Below are 20,665 nucleotides of genomic sequence, written 5' to 3' on the forward strand. Positions count from 1 at the left end.
TGATTCCCCTTGCTTTCCGATTCCTGGGATTACAGGTGTGGGCCACCACATCTGGCATTAAAGAAGAAACAGAACAAAGCGCCCCGTGTGTTCCAGCTGCAGAAACAATAAGAAAGACCCTGCCTCAAAAATGAGGTGCAAGGAGGAAGCCAACTCCCGAGCCACCATCCTCTGGCCTCTGCATGGGTACAGCAGCATGTGCTGACTCCGTGCCCCTCTACAACATAAGAGAACCCTTCAAACCCTCTTCTTACGCTTGGGGATGGCTCTGTGGGTAAAGTGCTTAGCTTGCAAGCATGAAGAACTTATTCCAACTCCAGAATTCATCCAGGCACAATGACTCATACTTAAAATTCCTCAGGCTCCCAAACTGGGTAGGTAGGCAAAGACAGAAGTAGCCCTGAAACTCTCAGGCCAAGAGAGTCAAGCCTGGTGTCCATAAACCTTGGTGAAAGGCTCTGTTGCAAAGTGGACTGTGTTCCTGAGAATGACAACCAAGATTGGCTGACCTCCAAATGCACACATACACATAAAAAGAGATCTCTGAGACAGTGGCCATATGAGAGAGTGGTCACGGACATCTCTGCACTGCACCACAGGCCAGGGTTAGCAGGAACAGTGTGCAGGTGTCTCCATTGAGGAAGTCTTGTCGGTGCTATTCTGAGGTTTATGAGCTAAGTTCAGCCTCATCCACACCTGTCACTGAATTTAGCATATGCTACTATAATTATATGCCAGTCTTCTGGTGGGCATAGTTCCTGTAGACGCCTGTGTTTATTATAAATGTAAAAAGGAAGAGAAATGTAGATGTCCTGGGACACAGCACAGGCTGCCTTGTTTTCATTTCTTTTGTTAGTATAGTTAATTTATCTCCAATCTTCAAAATCTTTGTTATGAACACATCTTGGTATCTAACTTATAACCTCAAAGCCTTCAGATAACGCCAATACTGGCCCCCCCACCCAGCAAGCTTGGCTGTTGCCCAGATGCAGAGAGATTTAACTCTGAGTCAAAATACTCCAAGTTGGAAATGGACTCCTGCCTAACCTACCTAACCCTAAACCTCACCTCATCTGGGCGGCACCCTGGGGTTTCCTGGTTAGCTGGTGTGTGACTGCTACCCACTGCGGCCTCCACCCTGGGGTTTCAATAGCTGGCCCGTGACTGGAACCGCCGCCCACCGCTGCCCCCACCATTGCCAGCACTGGGGTAGCACATCTTGAGCCCAGGAAAGAATCAAAATCAACCTCCATTGTGACTAAATGGAGGCAGTTCTGCGCCATCCGACAGGGTCCCTGGCTGTCTGAGGGCAGAGCACTGGGTGACTGAGTTGTGAGACCAACGGACACTTATCCACAGAACGCTATTTCAGTTGAGATCATTACAGTTTCATATACAGCTTTATGCCACCAACAGAGTCTATCGTCAGAACTGTTAAATGTAGAACATCTCCAGCATCCTCAGGACCCACACAGCTCGCCTCTTTCCTCAGTATCTACTTCCCCTGCCCTGTTCCTGCTGGGCGATAATGAATCTTTCTTCAGTTCTCTAACATTTAAAGCATTTTCTCCCAGGATGAACAGAATGGCTGGAGCTGAAGCCCATATTCAGCCAACAGAGGAGGAGGATTTTCAGTGTATTTCACTTTTAAGCAGACAGCAGCAACTAGGCTGCCAACTAAGCTAAGATTTCCATTTCCATTGTTAATGGAAATCCCAAACTTTATTTGTTTAGGGGATAGTGTCTTATGAAACGAAGTCTGGCATGTGGCCCCAAACAATCTTTCTCCTCAGCCCCTTGAATGTTGGGATTACAGGTACTGGCACACTTGACAAAAATCTCAGAATTTTAAACCTGAGTTTGATAAGGGCTTCCATGGTGAAGTTCAAAGTGCAAAAATATTTTTTATGAACATGACACAGAGAGAGAAAGAGAGAGAGAGAAACAGAGAGAGAGAGAGAGAGAGAGAGAGAGAGAGAGAGAGAGAGAAAGACAGAGACAGAGAGAGAGAGAGAGAGAGAGAGTCAGTGGACTGGATAGGAAACCCCCATTAAGGCACTTTGGGAGCAGTGGACAACAGCTGAATGGTCCTCTCAATACCACAATTAGGTGACTTACTCAGCCTTGGTCAGCATTTACTTTGGGAAAATAAAAAGAGAAGCAATATTTAATCCAACCACTAATAAGCAGCCTCCACTCTGAAGGTTTGTAAAGTCCAGGCAAACAGTTGGACTGCGACGTCAGCAGCTGGGTCGTAGTGTCGGGAGCTCTGAGAACTGCTTCCTGCAAGTGTCTACACGTGTGCGGGGGGGGGGGGGGGGGGGCGCACGGGACACGACACGACACTCCAAAGGCCTTCTTGAGAGATGTACGTTTCAATGGTGGCCAGGGTGTGACCTTTCCACAGAAGGAAGCATCTCTGGGGCTCCGGTGAGCACAAGAGGCAACATTTCCCAGAGTGCTGGGATGTGTAACAAGATGCACAGCCCAGGTTAAAGAAAAACTGTAATTACTTAAACTGATGACTTTGGGGCAAAGAAATAAAAAGTGAAGATACTCAAATGAGCAATGACAAAAATCTGCCTGGCCAGATTTTGAAGAGAAATCAATTATTTCTCAGAAGTCCATCAATCGACTATCTGAAGGAAAGATTTAGAACGAGCAAGTATCAGAACAAGAAAGGCCCCAAATGCTCAATGATGTAAAGACCAACTCACCTGCACCTTACAGATGGGAGAACCTAGAAGGCCTGTGGGGCTTGACTAGCCGGGCACCTAACCAGCGGTTCAGTGACCTTAGCATGAATCTCAACCCTGAGTGCCAGCAGTGCACAGCTGTCATGTGATCACACACATGCACTCTACGAGGGCATATTACCACTTCACAGTATGAAAACTGAAAGGAAACCCCTGGTCTATTTAAATCAAATACATCTTTTCCTTACCCTCAAGGGGTTTCCAGAAGTGCCCTGTGAGTGGCTGGTAACATTCTTGGCTGAGGAAGAGAAAGGACATGAAACCCAGACTCATATTTGGCCAGCCTTCCGCCTCCTCATCAAACCTTTATGTTAGAGCAAGTTACTAAGTAACTAGAGTTGGCCAGGAATGGTTTCCCTTTTTATCTTACACGAGCGAGCAAGGAAAGGACCTAAGAGGAAGATGGTTTTCAAAGGCTGCAGACAAATGGAAAACCCACCTCTAGAAAGACAGATGTCCATATGAATAAGATAGTCACAGCGTATTCAGTGACCGACAATGATCAGTGTCACTGTGGTAGCTGTGAGACACCAGCACAGTGCCCACCTAACACTTTGTTGACTCACGGAGCCCAGCTGAACAGTACTGGCTCTGAAGTTTATTATGAAGAAGCTCAGGTTGCTATGGGAAAAGCATAGTCTCTCTGGGGCACAAAATCAGCAGAATTAAAGAAGAGTCCCACCTAAACAGACCTCTGCAAGGTTAGATATGGAAGAGGAAGAGAAGCGAGCTGGCCCAGGAGGGAGGAGGAAGGAGTTATGAACAGGTGGAAAGGCACACACAGAACACAAGTACACAGCCATGGACAAAGTGGGAAAGAAGTGGGGAAGGAGGCAGAAGCCAGAACCCACAGAGCGCTGCTAAAGAGCAAAGGGAAAGAGGCCCTTTCAATCACGGCCACTTCTTAGTGGACCTCAGCTGCAGGGGCTGCACAGTTGTCGTAAGCAGTTTACATACGGGGCGGGGATGCAGCAGCGCAGGACAAAATGCTGGCACCACGAGTGAGAGTGGGGTGTTCTTAACAATCCCTTAGGTGTGAGAGCACGTCCCGTGCCCAAACCCCACTGCTTTCCAGATGTCTGACACGGAAGTCCCTTGACTCGGAGGCTCCTTTTCATTACTTACCTGACATTAAAAGTTTCCCTGTGGACCATGACCGCCGAAACACATGTACCCAGAATCTAATTTGTATATAATATCTGCACGATACTTTTTACTCGCCGAGAATCCCATCTCCATTTCAGTTTCTGGCTAAAAGAAAACCATGTGCCTGCATCTGAGATGTTCCTAAAAATAAACCAAAACAGAAACCCACTTCCCATCTGGTTTGACAAAGAGTAAAGAATCGCAGAGCTAAGAAGAACCCAGCAAGGCCAGGGAAAGGAGCAAATGGAGTCCTAGCCCAGAACAGCAGTGCAGCTTTCAAAGGGTCCAATAAGAAAGGCACCTGGAAATAAAGCCAGAAGGTATGTAAGGAGGGTATGGCAAACACTTAAGGGAGCTAGGTAATACTATGTGATGGCGTAATGTTATCAGTCCTTCTCAAATGAAATTCCAGCAGAGGGGAAGGCCCTTCATAGCACTAGACAAGGTAATCCTAAAAACGTACGTTCTAGAAGCATGCAACACACTATGGATTGAACACAGCAATCAGTTCCAGGAAAATCTAATGTCATTGTAGAATATCTTAAAATACACAAAGTGATATGTGTTCCTATGGATCGATGTGTTAGCATAAAATATGCATGGAGATAAATGTGCGATTCCGAATGGCGGTTACTAACGGGGTATACTACCACACCTCGTTTAACTTTATATGCTCTCTTTCCTGCTTGCAAATTATTCCTGGCCTTTACTTTCTCGTGACTTAAATGCTGCACAAAAATACAAAATGCCTTTAGAGAGAAACGCGTCATTGTAGGTCTGCACTCACTGAACAACTCCTCTTTCCCTGGGGTCTGAAGTTCCTGTACGAGAAGGAGATGACCTGGCCATCCCAGAAGCAGGAACAGGGAGGGGAGCCACATAATTTTGATGCCATAAACCACGAGTTAAGTGAGCAAGTCCATCCACACAATCCACACAACCCACACAATCCTCCTGCGAACGACAGCGAAGCATCTCAAGGCTTCAATACAGAACCACTTGTCCAATGTAGACTCAAACTCAGGGGCAAACTCTATAAATTAAAGATGTAGAGGTTTGTATCCACGGGAGACTGGCACCGCACAGGCACTCCCTCTCATACCCTCAAGCCCTTGTGTAATGTGGAAGCTGTATCATCTGCCCTACATGTCAAATCACCCCCGAATCACTTACGATGCCTGACATGGTATGAATGCCATGAAGATGGTCACTTGGTTGTTCAGAGCGTAAGAGGGGCTTCTGCCCTCCTCTGTCTGCAATGGCTCCTGATCAAGAGAACTGAACAGCTGTGCAGCACCCAGCCTCATCATCGGAAGACCCCAATCTCCTTCCAGTATAATGGGGCTGATTTACTCCCAAGACTCTGAGATTGGAGCCCCCTGCTGAGGCGACGCTGTGTGGTCAAAGAGCTGGGCTCGCCAGTGCAAGCCAGACTATATGAGGACTGTCAGCACCAAGAGCTCGCAGTCACCCTCCAGCAGCACCAGGCCCAGGTACTGCCCTGATCTCTACAAGGTGGCTGTCCAACCTCCTAGAAGCCTGTGGTAGAAGAGGAAGCCCAGCTGAGCCCTGAGCCCTGAGCAGAGTTCTGAGCCCTAGAAGCAACGGGAGTGCACTGACTTTTTCAACCACCAAAACTGAAAGAGAAAGTACCAGGAAGGGTTAGCTTACTCAATACAGACAAAGTTCCTTTGCCGATCATTTTTAACTGTAGCTGATTCTGTATATGATTTCAGAAACCTGACCATACAACTTTTACCATATCTCAGTGCCATATCTGACATGACAGAGATTCTTGTAACGCAAACAGCATCAAATCCTTGCACAGAACAGAGCTGCAGGGAACACACCGCAGCACACTTCCACACGGATGACAAAAGGCGTTGCCAGGAGACATGACCTGGCTCTAGTCACGGCTGCACCTCGCTCCCCCTCCCCAGTGTGATACCCTTCCTGCGAGCACAGGGCCAGCACCTATGCTTCTGGTGTCTTCTCTTGATGCACTGCACGATAAACTTGCAGAGAGAAACGCAAAGCCAATGTGCACCATTCAAAGCAAATTCAGACACAAAATCCAATTTTCAGAACCTGTTCCTAAGGAAGAATGTCACTTAGAGAGAAGGGAGCTGTTAGCATGCACGAAATACTCAGGGCTGTTAAAATGTGGGCCTGGAAAGCACTCCTAAAGTGTTCAAGTGCTGAAGGCTTGTCCCCAAAGCCTCATGAGTAATATCCCAGGCACTGAGGGGGAGAGGGTTCAAGCTCCTTCCTCTCTAGACATGAGCTCTGCTCCGCCACTCATTCCACCCCAGGATGCCAGAGAGGACAGGGCTGATGGGACCAAGGACCGAAGCCTTCAAACTCATGACCAAAATGAAGCTTTTCTCTCTACCCAGTGATTGCTACAGGTGCTTGTTACAGCGAGGGAAGGCTGACGGACATCTGAGCATGCCTGCGTTCTTTCTCTTTTGCACACACAGGTACAAATACGTACAGAATTTCCCCCCAAATATTTTAGAATTACAACCCCAAACAGAAAGGTGCTTTTGTTTTGATCTCAGTGGGACTCAGGACTCTGTCACTCACCCGGGCTCTCCACTCGCTTATAGTGGTAGGGGTTGATGCAGACCTCCTTCTGCTTGGAACCAAATGGGAACTCACAGCATTCCAGAGGCTTCAGTTCATGGTGGCTCTGGAGGTCGGGCCAGCGCCACACACGGCAATAAATGACATGAGGTAGTCCCTTCCGGTGGGACACCTGCAACCTGCCATCCAGGGAGCGAGGAATGGTGACGCAGTTACTCGGCTGTCCAGGGCAGCTCAGGGCCTTCTCCAGCTCTTCCATGGCCCCTTTCTTCTTCTTCAGTTTCTTCACCAAAGCGTCCACAGCTTTCTCTGCCCATTTCTCTTCTTCATCGCCCTGTTTCCACCCAAGGAGTCTCTTCACAGCTGGACTTGTGAATGAAAACAAGCTGGTCACATTCATAGCGGCTGGTCTAGTTCTACACGCTCCTCAGACAGGGTGAGGTGCCAGCTCCGGGGTGTTGGGCGCAGAGCCAACAGAGATTTCAGTATATTTACATAGATTCTCCTTAGCTTCTTGGTCTGCGGTTTGGAAAGGTAGAAAATACTGTCCCTCCTGTTCCAGCGAGGATCCCAGTTAGCGCCTGCAAAAGACAAGACAGGAAGCTGACTTTAAAATTAGCTCCAACTGTGCCACAATTAGCTAATTAATGTGTGTCCGGTAGTAACTACCTAAGTCTGTCTTTGTACAGGTAGTCTATGCTTGGCGTACACTGTTCAGCCTCACAACTCGGTGACTTCATTAGAGAGATGCAAGCCCATGCTGAGATCATGAACATTTGTGTTCTATGACGCCAGGTACTGGGCTCCGTTCTCCTAAAATGCATACGTTAAAGGCGTAGTGCCCACTCTGCTCGACTGTATTTGGGCTTGGAGCCTCTGAGGAGCTCACTGGGGTTAAATGAGATTATAAGGGTGGGTGGGGCCTTGAGGCAGCAGGATTGGCAGTTTTACAAGAGGAAGGGAAGAGAGTGTTCACAGCAGCACCCAAGCCCTGGACAAAGGTCATGTGAGGGTTTCGGGCACAAAGATCCACTCACTCGGGCAATTTGCATATCACCACCTCATATGTAAACGAAAGCGACAAGTCTCAACAGATATCAGGTACAAAACTGCAAAGAATCAAAACTCCAGCAACTGACACTCCTGGTGGGAGACTGGCAATTAACTGATACCCAAGAGCTGACAGATACAGAAGACTAAAGTGTAAAATTACCAAATTTATATGCAAAACCAACATGTGAAAAAGGAGAAGAAATCTTTGGCGCATAAGCTGCTAGGGTGGAGGAGCCCACTCGTGACTAAAGCGCCTTCCTTCCTTCTAAGCGCCAGTGCCTGAGCTCCATGCTCAGAGTCCACACTCTGAGCACACTCTGCTTGTCACCCCACTTGGAGGGGGCACAGGTGAGTCTCTGAACTCACCTTGCCAGTTGGCAAGCTCAGGTCAGGGAGACTCTGTCCCGATAATGAATAAACAAAACAACCAAGGCGGACAATTCTTGATGTCTGCAACATGTGCACACAACCACGCATAATAAACGGCAGTAAGACCCCTCAGTCTTAGTATAGCTAAGAAATCAACAATAATATTGTTATTGGAAGCAACCAGGTTTTAACCATGAGTCAAAGAAGAAACTACAGTAGAGATGAAATATTTTAACTGAATGATTATAAATATATGATATCAAAAATAGTAAGGTGTGGCAAGCCATAATCGCATGGAAATTTATAGCTAAAGTGCACTTACTGGAAGAGGGGGGAAAAGCCAGAAATCTATGTTCTTCGTACCCAACATGGGGAGGTGGACAGTGATTTAAGCTCAAAGAAAAATACAAGCAATCTAGAAATTATTTCTTAAAGTACACTAGAGAAAACTATAAAAATAGAAAAATCGCAAATAAGCAGTAACAGGAACAGATTGGGGGAAACCTTCCTGATCCTCACAGATGGTCACCACAGCTAACTGGGATAATCTGCGTTTCCATCTTCATTCCTAGAGTAAGTGACCTGGCTGCTCCATCTGTGGAGCGTGGTACCTGGCACCGGACAGCTTCTCTGTAAATGTCTGATGAGAGACTTGGCTCCAGGAAGAACTTAGACTAAGATGAAGAAGATTCCTCATTCCCAAGTCCCTGAAAGAGCAACAGCTTGCCATCCATCCGGCAAGAGAGATCCACTTCTCCTTTCTGGGGAGACACCCAAATTTACCAGTTATTCTGAAGTTTTCATTTAGCAGGGAAGGAGAAAGAAAACAAAGTTTAGCCATTATCAGAAGTCACCCTTGGTGAGCCAGCACCTACTGATACGGTAATTCTCTGTTCAGGAAGACTTGGGGTTGGGGATGTTTTGTAAAGACTGTAAAAACTGTAAAGGCTGCTTCTTTCTGGGCCTCCAGCAGCCAACTAAAGAGGCCTTGAATTTTCCCAGCCCTTTTCTATAATAATAATAATTTTAATAGTTTAATAACTGACTTTCAAATAAGAAGGATTATTTATCTCAAAGTTACCTTAGGGTTCTTTTCTGATGAGGATTTACCATACCTTTACCATGAGTGTGTTGGGGTGCACGAGGTACCTGAGAATCACCACCCTGGATCTTTATTCCCCTCAAAACAGCTACCATGCATACCTGGAACTGAACTAGACTGGAGAGCAGAGGCAGGGACCAATACCCTGAAAGCTCCCAGGAAGAATGAGGTGAAGACATTGAAGTAACTCCATGGAGCAGATGGCCCACCCGATGCCAGCCCCACAGGGCTGCACTGAGCCCTCCTCCGCTCTCCCTGGCCTCTGGCAGAAGGAATGCTGACACAGTTCCAAGGGTAACTAACAGGAAGTGGTGACTGTCGTCAAACAGGCAGAAGCGGAGTATAGGCTGATGCTTGTGTGTGTCCTATAGTCTTAAATTGTACAGTACAGTATTGGGAGGGGGTCAGGCATGGCAATAAAGCCCCCACTAAACTCTCCACAGTCCTCTCCCTTCTCGGGGTGCAGCAGAAGGATGCTGCACAGCTGGAAGCACCCCAACTATCAGTCTCGATCTTGGGGCATCACAGGCTACTCAGGCTTAAGCTTGAACAGATAAAGTCAAACAGGAAAGACAAAAAGGAGTGAAGAATTAACTCCAGGGTTTCCAGGAAGTTTTCCAAAGAGGAGCCTGAGCCTGGGAAGGACTGTAGACTTCTGCAGAGACACAGACAGTGTCGTGAGCACTTCCTACAAAGGGACTTCCATTTTCCTCACTTCAGACATGAGGAAGTAGAGCTTAAAGTTTAAACGCTGGCTCTACTCGCAAGCCAATCTTCGCGAGGCAGAGCCAAGGTCTAAACCCCTTTTGCCTAAGTCTACTGCACAGACAGTTAAAAGTCCTAACCTGCCTGCTCTCAGACATGGGAGAGGAATCCTAGGGCTCAGTCGTGTAGTCACAGAAGCCAAGACCAGAGGGGCAAGACTGGGGAGGGCGGTACAGCATCTTATCGGGAGGCTGAAATGAAGCCTGACTGACTCAGGAGCACAGGGAAGGCAGTACAGTACCTTCAAGAAAGTAGGGTTTCTGCAGACACCACACTGGGAACAACGGTGTTCACCTGGGCAGTCATGGTCTGAACGGTGCTCACAATAATTAAACCAAAAAGACCACAAGCCTTGGAATATGAGCATGGCAGCCATAAAAATTACAGCCTGAGGAGATTTCCAGGCAATCTACCTCACACTCCAAAGTGAGCTTTATACACTCGGCCAGACGACCAGAAGGGTTTCCTTCTGTCCCTTTTTGTACTTCCTGCCTTAGTTTATATCAGAAGCTAACTGGCCTTATCAGTTTAACGCGAAACATAAAAACATGAGTCAGCACACAGAGATTTCCTTCCCTCCTGTGCAAATACAAACATTTCACACTGACCAAAAACAACAACAACAACAAAAACCCCAATGAGGAACACTGCACCCGACCCTGTCGCCTCATCACAAGCTTAGACTTAACTGTAGAGAAAGAATATTCTAAACTGAAAAGGGGGAAAGTAATTCACACCAAGATACTCATCATAGAATTACTTATCACTGGAAAACAGCAACGCACACATCCACAGTGTCGACTGTTATCAGCCCTGAACCTCTGCTCAGAAACCCTGCTTAGAGAACACTGAGCAGAGCAAGTGGGCAACAGAGAGCGGACGATTTGTGAGTCTGCCAACAGTGAACAGCAGCCAGGGTGTACAGAAGATGTCGCCCACTTCCCCATATGCTCCAATCAGTCTTTGAAGTTTCATTATGTGAATATTTGCTAATCAAACAATACACACAGGTACATCACACACACACACACACACACACACAAACACACACACACACACACACACACACACACACACACACACACACATCATTCAGGAGACACAGTCACAGATGAGTGAGAGGAGGCAGGAGAGATAGTTCAGCATTCCGAGCTGGGGCTTTTCTTGCAGAACCTAGAGTTCTGTTCCAGCCTCTCACATCCAGTGGCTCACAACTAACACCCCAGCCCCAGGGAAACCCAATGTGTCTAGCCTCAAGCCTCTGTAGGTACCTGCACCCGAGTGCACATCCCCCAACCCATACTTGGATTGACAGTGTGATCTAGCTCCAGAAATATTAAAAGGATAACTCAAAAAAAAGGTTCTTAATTCAGAACTGTTCTTATAAAGTCTCAGCCACTGGAAGCTAACACGGATATTAGACTATTCATTTTTAAATGGCTAACTTTGAAACTTACATGGTATTCCTTATGTTAGAAGAAGTGGGATTTAAATACTTTCTTTCTTTCTTTTTCTTTTCTTTTTTTTTTTTTTTAAGGTTTTTCGAGACAGGGTTTCTCTGTGTAGCCTTGGCTGTCCTAGAACTCACTCTGTAGACCAGGCTGGCCTCAAACTCTGAAATCCGCCTGCCTCTGCCTCTGCCTCTCAAGTGCTGGGACCACCACTGCCCGTTGATTTAAATACTTTTAATTGCTGCGTAATTTGCTTTGTGTCAGAGGAAACTAAATCAGCCAACTGCACCATGGACATTTTCTTATCTGCGTCTCATCTCGTAAAGAAACACGAAATTACCTAACTGTGTAAACACCACCAAAACGCAGTCTCCCAATCAATGCCTTGAATTCCTTCAGAAACTCTGAAGAGTCATTCTAGCTTGCATCGGAAGACACAGTTGACTTCCACATCTATGAACTCTGCATCTGTGAATTCAACCAACAGTTGATATTTCAAGAAAATCGATGGTGGGCTGGCAAGATGGTACGGTGGGTAAAAGTGCTTGCCCCCAACAAGCACTGAGTTTGACCCCTGGACCCATGTAGAAGGGGAAGGAGAAAACCAACCACACACACGCACACACACATGCACACGCACACACACACACACACACACACACATGCACTATGGTCTGTGTGTGTCCACATGCATACATACCATGCACATAAGCACACATATTCATTTTGAAAGTGTGTTGGCATGGAAGATTTTCACTTTCCTTGAGCAACTCAGAGCAGACCTCTTTACGAGCATCCTTACGGAGTTAGGTGCTGTATGTAACCAAGAGCTGATATGAACAGTCTGGAAAGCTGTGCAGTTTGCAGAGGTTTACAGGATCCTCAGAAGCCTGGACCTGGAGATCTGCATCTGTGTGAAGGCCTGTCTTTAATAAGAAGGAGAGAAATGAGGCGAAGACTGCCGTCATGGTTTCAGCTTGGATGTAGAGGCTGTTTGTCAATTCTTATCCTGGCATGGAAAACAGTGGACTAGACAAAATGCATGCACTGAGGGTATAATTAAAACTGAGAAAAAGAAGATGGAAGGTTCACACTGCCTTTACAAGTAACTGACAGGTAAGAGCTCAGCTGTGCACGGGGCAGGCGGCCCACTCCTCCCCCAGTTCTTACCCTCTGGTTCAGCCCTTCCGTCTTAACTAAAGCATGGTATCAAGACATAGTGATCAAGGGGACTGAGCAGAACAAAAAGCCCAGGGCATTGATTAACTTTACTCTGAAACTGCTTAACAACAGCTGGGTAAGTTATTCAAGAAAAAAACTTAAAAAGATTTTGTTTGATCCAATATATATATATATATGATAGATATTTTCTAGTAACTCAAACCAATTCAGGGTCTGTTTTCCGACTACACCATGGCCACCATTTTACACTGACATACAGAATAAACATGATCCATAGAAAGTTTATAGAGCTGTGTCCTTTGTATTTTTAATATGGAAAACTATCTTGCCATAGACCCTGGACATCACAGCAGCATGTACATCTGAGAGATCCACTGGACAGAACAGTGGTTCTCAGCCTTCCTAATGCCGTGACCCTTTAATAACACAGTCCCTCATGTTGTCGTGACCTCCAACCATAAAATTATTTTGTTGCTACTTCATAACTGTAATTTTGCTACTGTTATGAACTGTAGTGTAAATCCCTGTTTTCCTGTAGTCTTAAGTGACCCCTGTAAAAGGGTTGCTCACCCCACCCCTAGGGGTCCTGACTCATGGGTTGAGAACTGCTGGTATAGACCAGGGCCGGTGGGGGTGGGGGTGGGCTCTGAATCAGCACAGAAAGGCAGGGCCAACCTATCCCAGAATCTAATTTTAACTTGCTTCCTCTGAAATATTTAAACTGGAACATCAAAGAGAGGCAAAGACGAGCACACAGGGGCCTATAATTTAACTTTCATTATTCAGAAATAGATTTTTAAAAAAATGTAATTCCTCACACGCAGAGAAACCACATGTTAACACAGGACTAGATGCTGCAGAGTCCAAAGACAAAGTTCACAAGGAAATTTTCTTTTTTCACAGGCTTACTGCCAGGAACATGTTATAAAACATTAAAAAACAAAACCAAAAAACCAAAAACTAAGAACCTGTAATTCAGTGAAAAAAATACAATGAGTCTTGTTGGTCAGAATCAGATGCAGAAGTCAGAAGGTGGGCATGAAAACCACTATTATAATCATTAAGGCTGTGTGAAATTAGGCCACTGGGTTAAGCAGAACTTCAGAAGACCAAAGAGCTAAAACTTTCAATAGAGTCAAGCGTTTCTTACTTGAAAAGCCAGACAACAGAAGCCAGCCACATCCCCACCACCTGACAGAGACAACAGCTTTTGTAAGTTAATCTTCATTGTCAACTCGACTGGGTTAAGAAGTACCTAAATCAGTTACCCACACCTCTGGGTCTATCTATCTATCTGTCAGGGAATTTCCCAAGGAAGATTCTCGGAGGGTGGTAGGAGCCCTCTCTGATGTGGGCAGCCCTTCCGATAGGTTGGGGACCCGGATGGATTAAGGGCTGAGAGGAATAGTGAGGCAGAATCATGAGCCCCTTTCATCTGGGAACTCTGGTAGGCAGAAATATGGGACTCTCTGGTTTGAAGACAGCCTAGTCTACATACTGAGTCTGAACTAAGGCTACGTTTTATTATCAGAAAGGAGGTGGAGTGTGTCACCACCTGGCAGTCGCATCCCCTCTCTCCCAACAAGCAGAAGAAGCTGTCAGGTGGGAAAAGGTAAGGCGGGCAGGAGAAGAAGCTGTCAGGTGGGAAAAGGTAAGGCGGGCAGGAGAAGAAGCTGTCAGGTGAAAAGGTAAGGCGGGCAGGAGAAGAAGCTGTCAGGTGGGAAAAGGTAAGGCGGGCAGGAGAAGAAGCTGTCAGGTGGGAAAAGGTGGGAAAAGGCGGGCAGGAGAAGAAGCTGTCAGGTGAAAAGGTAAGGCGGGCAGGAGAAGAAGCTGTCAGGTGGGAAAAGGTGGGAAAAGGCGGGCAGGAGAAGAAGCTGTCAGGTGGGAAAAGGTGGGAAAAGGCGGGCAGGAGAAGAAGCTGTCAGGTGGGAAAAGGTAAGGCGGGCAGGAGAAGAAGCTGTCAGGTGGGAAAAGGTAAGGCGGGCAGGAGAAAAGATAAGTTGAAGCTGCCAGTCGACTCAACTGACAAGCATAAAAATGAAGGCAGACCTCACTATGTTAGGCCCAAAGAACACCTTCTAGTAGAAGTGCTATGAGGGGGTTTCCTCTGTGGGCAGAGCCAGGTGAACTGCCTGCTCATTCCTTGCTCATCCCATTCAAGAAAACAGCACTCAACTCTCAAGACACCCCAGAAGGACTCTCTGGGGTCAAACAGACAGCAAGGCTTCCTGCTAACCAAAGCCAGAGAGAAATTCTAGAACAAAAGGAAGTTAAAAGTTATAGAACCCCTCAATACTCCCTCTGTGGCATCTAACTTAATTTTTCCAATTACATTTATGTAATGTGTGTGTGTGTGTGTGTGCACACGCGCGTGCGCGCGCGAGTGTGTGTTGTGTGCATGCTAATGTGTGCACACATCCGTCCTTGCTCATGCAGAGGTCAGAGGTCACTTTCAGGGGTCAGTTCCCTCCTTCCACCACGTGGGTGAAATTCTGGCAGCAAGCGCTTTTACCTACTGAGCCTCTCTTGGCCCCGGAAGCACGTTTTAACGACTTTATGAACTCTTGGCCAAGTCCCTAGGGGAAATATATTTCTACAAAATTCCTGTATAAGAAAACAACGTAAGGATGCTCAGAGATCACAGGAATCTACTCAATCTTGGGACACATGGTGTGTAGTTTACCTTGTTTGCATTTAAAAAAAAAAAAAAGTCCTTTCCAGAGTTGGATTTTCCCTGGTGGGGAAGAGGTAGTAGGTAATGAAAGAAGAGGGTCCATGGGGTAGAGAGAGCCCAGCTGGTACAGCTGCCTTTAAGGTGCAAGCATTACCAGCCAGTCTTCCAGTGTGGCAGGCTATCAGGCATGGCCATATGGTCTCTCGGAGTGCTGATTAAGTGCAAGACTTAGAAATCAGCAGAGAGAAGAGTGTGGGTCCCAGATTACCACTTACAAACCTCAGACACTGTAACACTGTGACACTGACTTTACAAGGAGTGTCCCCTTGATGAATCAAAGAATTTACAGACATCTCCACAACAGGGCTTCCCAGGACACAGCTGTAGTTAAATATGTAGATCAGGTGTGTGTCTCAATGTAGCTTTCGTATATTAGAAAACTCTACCCTCTGCATACACAAAAATTTCCCCCAACACATCTAGGCTTAAACAGGATGGCCTGGCTCATTTCACTCAAATTCCGTAGGCAATAGCAAGTTCTAAGGTTTTGGGTTGTTTGGGGTTTTTTGTTTTGTTTTGGTTTGGTTTTTTGGTTTTTGGTTTTAGATAATGACTTTTTTTTTGGGTGAGGAGATTAAAGCCAATACAAAGTTTCCTTACTGTCCCCAACTTCAACCACCAGACTTGGCTTTCCTCCATCTCCTTGTCCCCCATCTCCTTGGCATTTCCCTAAACCCTACTGGATGCTCTTTCTTTAATGAGCATGAAGGAACCTTGGGCAGACTCTGAAACCCCTGACCTCTCCTGAAAAAGTTCACCTGGGTGCTCAGTCCTGAAATGCAGGAAAGATGAGCCCCTTAGTTGTCTCCCAAATAAGACAAATGAATGAGCAAACAGGCAACAACAACAACAAGCACTCTTCTTGGACCTTTATCTTCAACAGTAATTTTACAGTCTACAGCAGGCTAAGTGGGACAAACTTCCTCTCAGGCCCAGGAGCTCTGCTGTTAGCTGAGCTCCCATCTGGGGAGACAGTGGCTGTCTCTACATCTCACAGACTATCTCAATTCTACTAAGAGTCTGGAGGCTCAGAAGTTAGGTAACTTCTCTGGAACCTACACTTCAGCTAGAATTTATTGACATAAAAGTCCAGTAATCAGCCAGGTTTGGTGGTTCTATCCAACACTTGGGAAGCCGAGGCAGGCAGATCTCTATGAGTTCAAGGTTTACTTGGCGAGTTCCAGGCCAACCAGGGGATACATAGTGGGACCCCAAAAGAACAAAACAAAACAAAAAGGGCAAGAAAGAAAATGAAAAATTTATGAATGGGGTTTTAAAAAGCAAGGAATTTAAAGAGCAAATCCACTGAGGCCAGGATTTGAGCACAGGCAGGAAGACCATCCAAGCGCTCCCCCCAGCTCACCCCCTCCCTCACATCTTTCAGAACATGAGTGTCTGTTTTTCTGCTGAACTTGGCAGGTGCTGTTTGTAACAACAGCCACATCTGTGCTGCATGCTGGTGTACACAGGGCAGGACAGCCTGAACTCGCTCCCTATATTTAGAGCCTTCAGCTCCGCTCTTAATTGCTTAATTTAATCAGGCCCCTCTAGAGGGGAAACATGCACGTTCATCACAGGCATCAAAGGAAACATCTTTACGAGTTATATCCTTCTGCAAACCAACATATGGTCTCACGCCACTCTTCCAATTGTTGAGCCCCTCCTGTGGGAAGAGCAAGGAATTTTATTTCTTTTTATCACTTGAAAAAATCACTTCCCTCCTAATTCAGTCAAGCTGGGTGGAGGCCACTTCCTGCACAGGTGAGAGAAATAAAACTTGCTGCTTTGACCTTGTCAGGAATTTTAACATTAACCATTTGCTTTATGTTTTCAAAATGGAAACAAACGGCAGACTAAAACCAAAATTAACCAGGGCCTGTTTTTCAGGCTCTCAAAGTCTTTTTATTTATTTATTTATTTATTTTTTTATTTTTTTGTAATTTTATGATGGTTTGTAACTAGAAAACAAAAGTCCTTCATTTGAAAGGGCTTGAACTGCTCCCCACTGCATGCTGCTGCCTTCTCTGAACCCCAGTTTACTTTGCCACAGCACACTGATGCTGCCACCAACTCCAGTTGGTTGTTACAAGGATTAAATGTGAATATATAATTAGAATGGTCTGGAAATGACAGCACACGGAAACATCTGAACACAGTCTGTGAAAGGAACAATTTGCCAAGTGACGCTCTTTTGATACTACTTATATATGTCAAATGAAACCTGTTCGATTTTCTTTCATTTCTAACTTTATTTTTTTAATACTTAAAAAAGGTAATTTCCACAGTTATTAAATTCAACACCAAGGATGTACTAAGAACGACTGTAAGTACTGAGACAAAGGCTCATGCTCCGGTGTCAAGGAATCCTCACTGAGAACAGAGCCTGAGAGAGACCCAGGAGAAGCACCGCAAACAGAGGGAGTGCAAAGGCCGTCTGTCCGGAATCATCTGCAATGTTCCAGGAAAGCCACGAGTCCAAGGTGACTGGAGTAGAGCAGGGATGAAGGGACAGAGGGGACAGAGGTAAGCAGGGGACCAGCCTCCGGTGGGAACTATTGTCAGAAGATCTGAGCTGAGTCAGGCACATCTGACTTGTAGTTTAACAAGATTACTGCAGCCTGCTGGGCTGTGGCAGACTGAAGGGGCAGAGGGAGGGACGGCGTGAGTGAGAGAGTCTCCAGGGAAAAGGTGGCAGTCACTGAGACAGAAGGTGTTAAAGGTCTGAGAGCAGCATGGTATGTCAGAAGCGGTCAGATCTGACAGTGCCCTGATAACAAAGCTGCTTGTGTAAACGGAGAGAACAGTTAAACATAAGGTTGGAGACACCCGTTTAATTTTTAGAAGTTTAAAAGCCAGTATTATGGTGAGCAAGATACTGAATCCTGGAGGGGTTGTCTCAAACCCAAGACGGGAGGGAGGGAGTTGAACAAGGGACAGTGAGACCTTGAATGACTGATAAGAAAGGGAGTAGAGAGCCCCCCAAAGCTGGAGAGTTTCAGGAGGACGTGGGAAACCCCCCCCCCAAAGCTGGAGAGTTCCAGGAGGACGTGGGGAAGGGTCTAAGGTTGGCAAAGTATGGAGAGAAATCAAGAATTGATAGAGCTAAAGGAAGGTGGCTTCATCAGGTGAACGCAGCAAAGATCTATGTTCATATCCTGCTCGAAAGAACAGACATTTAACAACACCAGATTTTAAATACACTGAACACACATGGGCATTAATGAAAATGCAAAAAAGAGATACATTCATGAACCACATGAAAAAAAAATGGATTTTTTTTTCCAGTTAAAAGATGCTACAAATCGGTGTCTCTCCTATGAGACCTCTTCAAAAAGTCTAAAAGAAACACAAAGCTGTGTACAGAGGACCTGTGAGCGTTTGCAGGCACAGAGAGAGCTGACTGGGGGGGGGGGGGGAGGACACGGGGGACAGACGGGACAGGAGCTATCCACTTCTTTTAGCAGATTCAACGTCAGTAAAAGGTTCACTCTCTGTAACATCAAAGCCCTGGCAGCAGTGGGACCCACAGGCGCTTGCAGTGACTTTTTAGGTGTTATCGATAGAGGGAACTGAGGGGCATTTGCACTGAATGATGAATGAACTTTCAGAGAAACATTGTGAGCCTGAGCCCATTTAGGATCCACGATCTTGCCTAGATAAATAGAACATGGACACAGATGAATTCTCTTATTAAGCAGTTTGGCTAAAAGGATCAAAAATTCAATTTTTCAAAATGGTATCCTATTATAAAAAAGTAAGTTTGTTTCCTATTAAATCCTCTTTCTGTCAATAGTTCATGACGACCAAGATTCTCAGCACACACAATTATTACCAGGAAAAGAGGGGAAAATGGTCTCAATTATCTGGACGTCTTCACAGCAAACTGTCTCTGCCTCTTCTCTAGAGTAAACCTGTGAACTGGGCACACTAACTGTAGGGATGAGCTCTAGAGAGCCCCTGAAACGGCGAGAGAGCAGCCACAGCCCCCTCTCCTTCTCCCACTCCCACTGAATCAACGAGAGCCCCGTGTCAACCTTCCAGACGCCTACGAACAGATCGTCACATGTAGTCGCTTCAGGGGAGAAGCCAGAGTGGTAGCTTTTGTCCCATCAGTAAGCTATCCATCCTAAGAGCTAACAAAGGTCACTTTTCACTGTATTTAGAAAAACCAAGCTTTAGATATATGCGCGCACAGACCTTTCTGCCTCCGATTTAAGTCCAGTCCTACCCAGTAAGCCCCGTAAAACTTACCGATCAGAAAGTCCCAACGCCATGCTCTCAGGAAGGCTGGGAATCCCCAGTTCCTGCTCAATTACTGGACGGTCTTAGTGCCCACTAATCCATAACTGAGCAGATCCTTAAAGGGCTCGCCACTGGCCCAAAAGCACAGAAGAAAGAAAACAAGACTCAAGAGACTTCCCATTATCACGGCTTGCACAGAAAGTACGGTGGAGACTGGCACGGGGCACTTTTCTAGGCTATTTATCTACCCAGTAACACGCACATGCAAGGGGAAGGAGAATAGCCAATGCTGTCATTTTCTTTGTGGCCACTACCTCTCCTCTGCCTCCTAAGCTGTGGGTCCCTTACAATGGAAATCTGAATGAGGGGGAGGAATCCTCAACCAGCCAGACACCAAATCCCTTCATCCCAGTGGGAATCCTAGGAGGTCTGCATTACTTTAGAGTCTGTGTAACTAAAACCTGAGCGCCCTGCGGACCTGTGGGCCAAGGGAGCTAGGCAAGGCTCCCTGCTTCCTGAACGACAACCCCCCACCCCTCCCCCGGAGACAGGGTTTCTCTGTATAGCCCTGGCTGTCCTGGAACTCACTTTATAGACCAGGCTGGCCTCGAACTCAGAAATCCACCTGCCTCTGCCTCCCAAGTACTGGGATTAAAGGCATGCGCCATTACTGCCCTGCAGACACAGCTTTGTTTAACGCATAAAACAGAGGGATTTGTTTAGTATTTAATTTTAATGGCTCCACCCCCTTCCTTCCTAACTTATGTCTGCTGCTGCTCCTGCAGTTGTTTTCCCTCTTGCTTTGTCCTCATCTTCTGACACCATGGACAAATCATGGGTTTTATCAGGGCGGCCATGACAAAATCCTGTTCCTGTCTATCACAGAGCTTCAAGTTAAGTGAAGCAGGACAAGAGGACGTCACCAATGGCCACGCAGACACTCCACTCCTGGACCCCTTTAGCTGACTGCAGAATACTAAACTCTTTTTCAGAAATTCATTTTCTGGGCTGACAATCAGTGTCAGCAGGTAGAGGTTCTTGCTGCGGATTCTGACCCCAGGGACCTGCGTGGTAGGAGAGGACAGGGTTGTCCTCTGCCTTCCAGATGTGCACTGTGGCACACAAGCCCCCTCCCTCAGACACACACACACAAATGAGTGAATATAGTTTAACAATTCTATTTTCAAGGTCCCTTATTAAAAATATAAAAGTGCAAAAAAGAAGTTACTAGACTCATTCCCTGTTCTTGAGATAATACATTTCCAACTGAGCAAGCATA

At 46.3% G+C, this 20,665-nt stretch overlaps 1 protein-coding gene across 2 annotated transcripts in view; it reads right to left on the bottom strand.

Moving 5' to 3' along the window:
• Positions 1 to 20,665, bottom strand: part of Smad1 (SMAD family member 1) — a 61,034-nt gene that overhangs the window by 26,901 nt on the left and 13,468 nt on the right. The window contains exons 1-2 of one of the 2 annotated variants that reach the window (XM_006530746.4): positions 7,158 to 7,378; positions 6,489 to 7,069 (exon numbers count right to left, since the gene is read on the bottom strand). In XM_006530746.4, the coding sequence (XP_006530809.1) occupies positions 6,489 to 6,888 (400 nt within the window). In that variant the 5' untranslated portion in view covers positions 6,889 to 7,069; positions 7,158 to 7,378. Of the gene's footprint in view, positions 1 to 6,488; positions 7,070 to 7,157; positions 7,379 to 20,665 lie in introns of those variants that run through there. The other variant, NM_008539.4, reaches the window with a different exon arrangement.

This window comes from Mus musculus, chromosome 8, assembly GCF_000001635.26.
Source record: "Mus musculus strain C57BL/6J chromosome 8, GRCm38.p6 C57BL/6J".
NCBI lineage: Eukaryota > Metazoa > Chordata > Mammalia > Rodentia > Muridae > Mus > Mus musculus.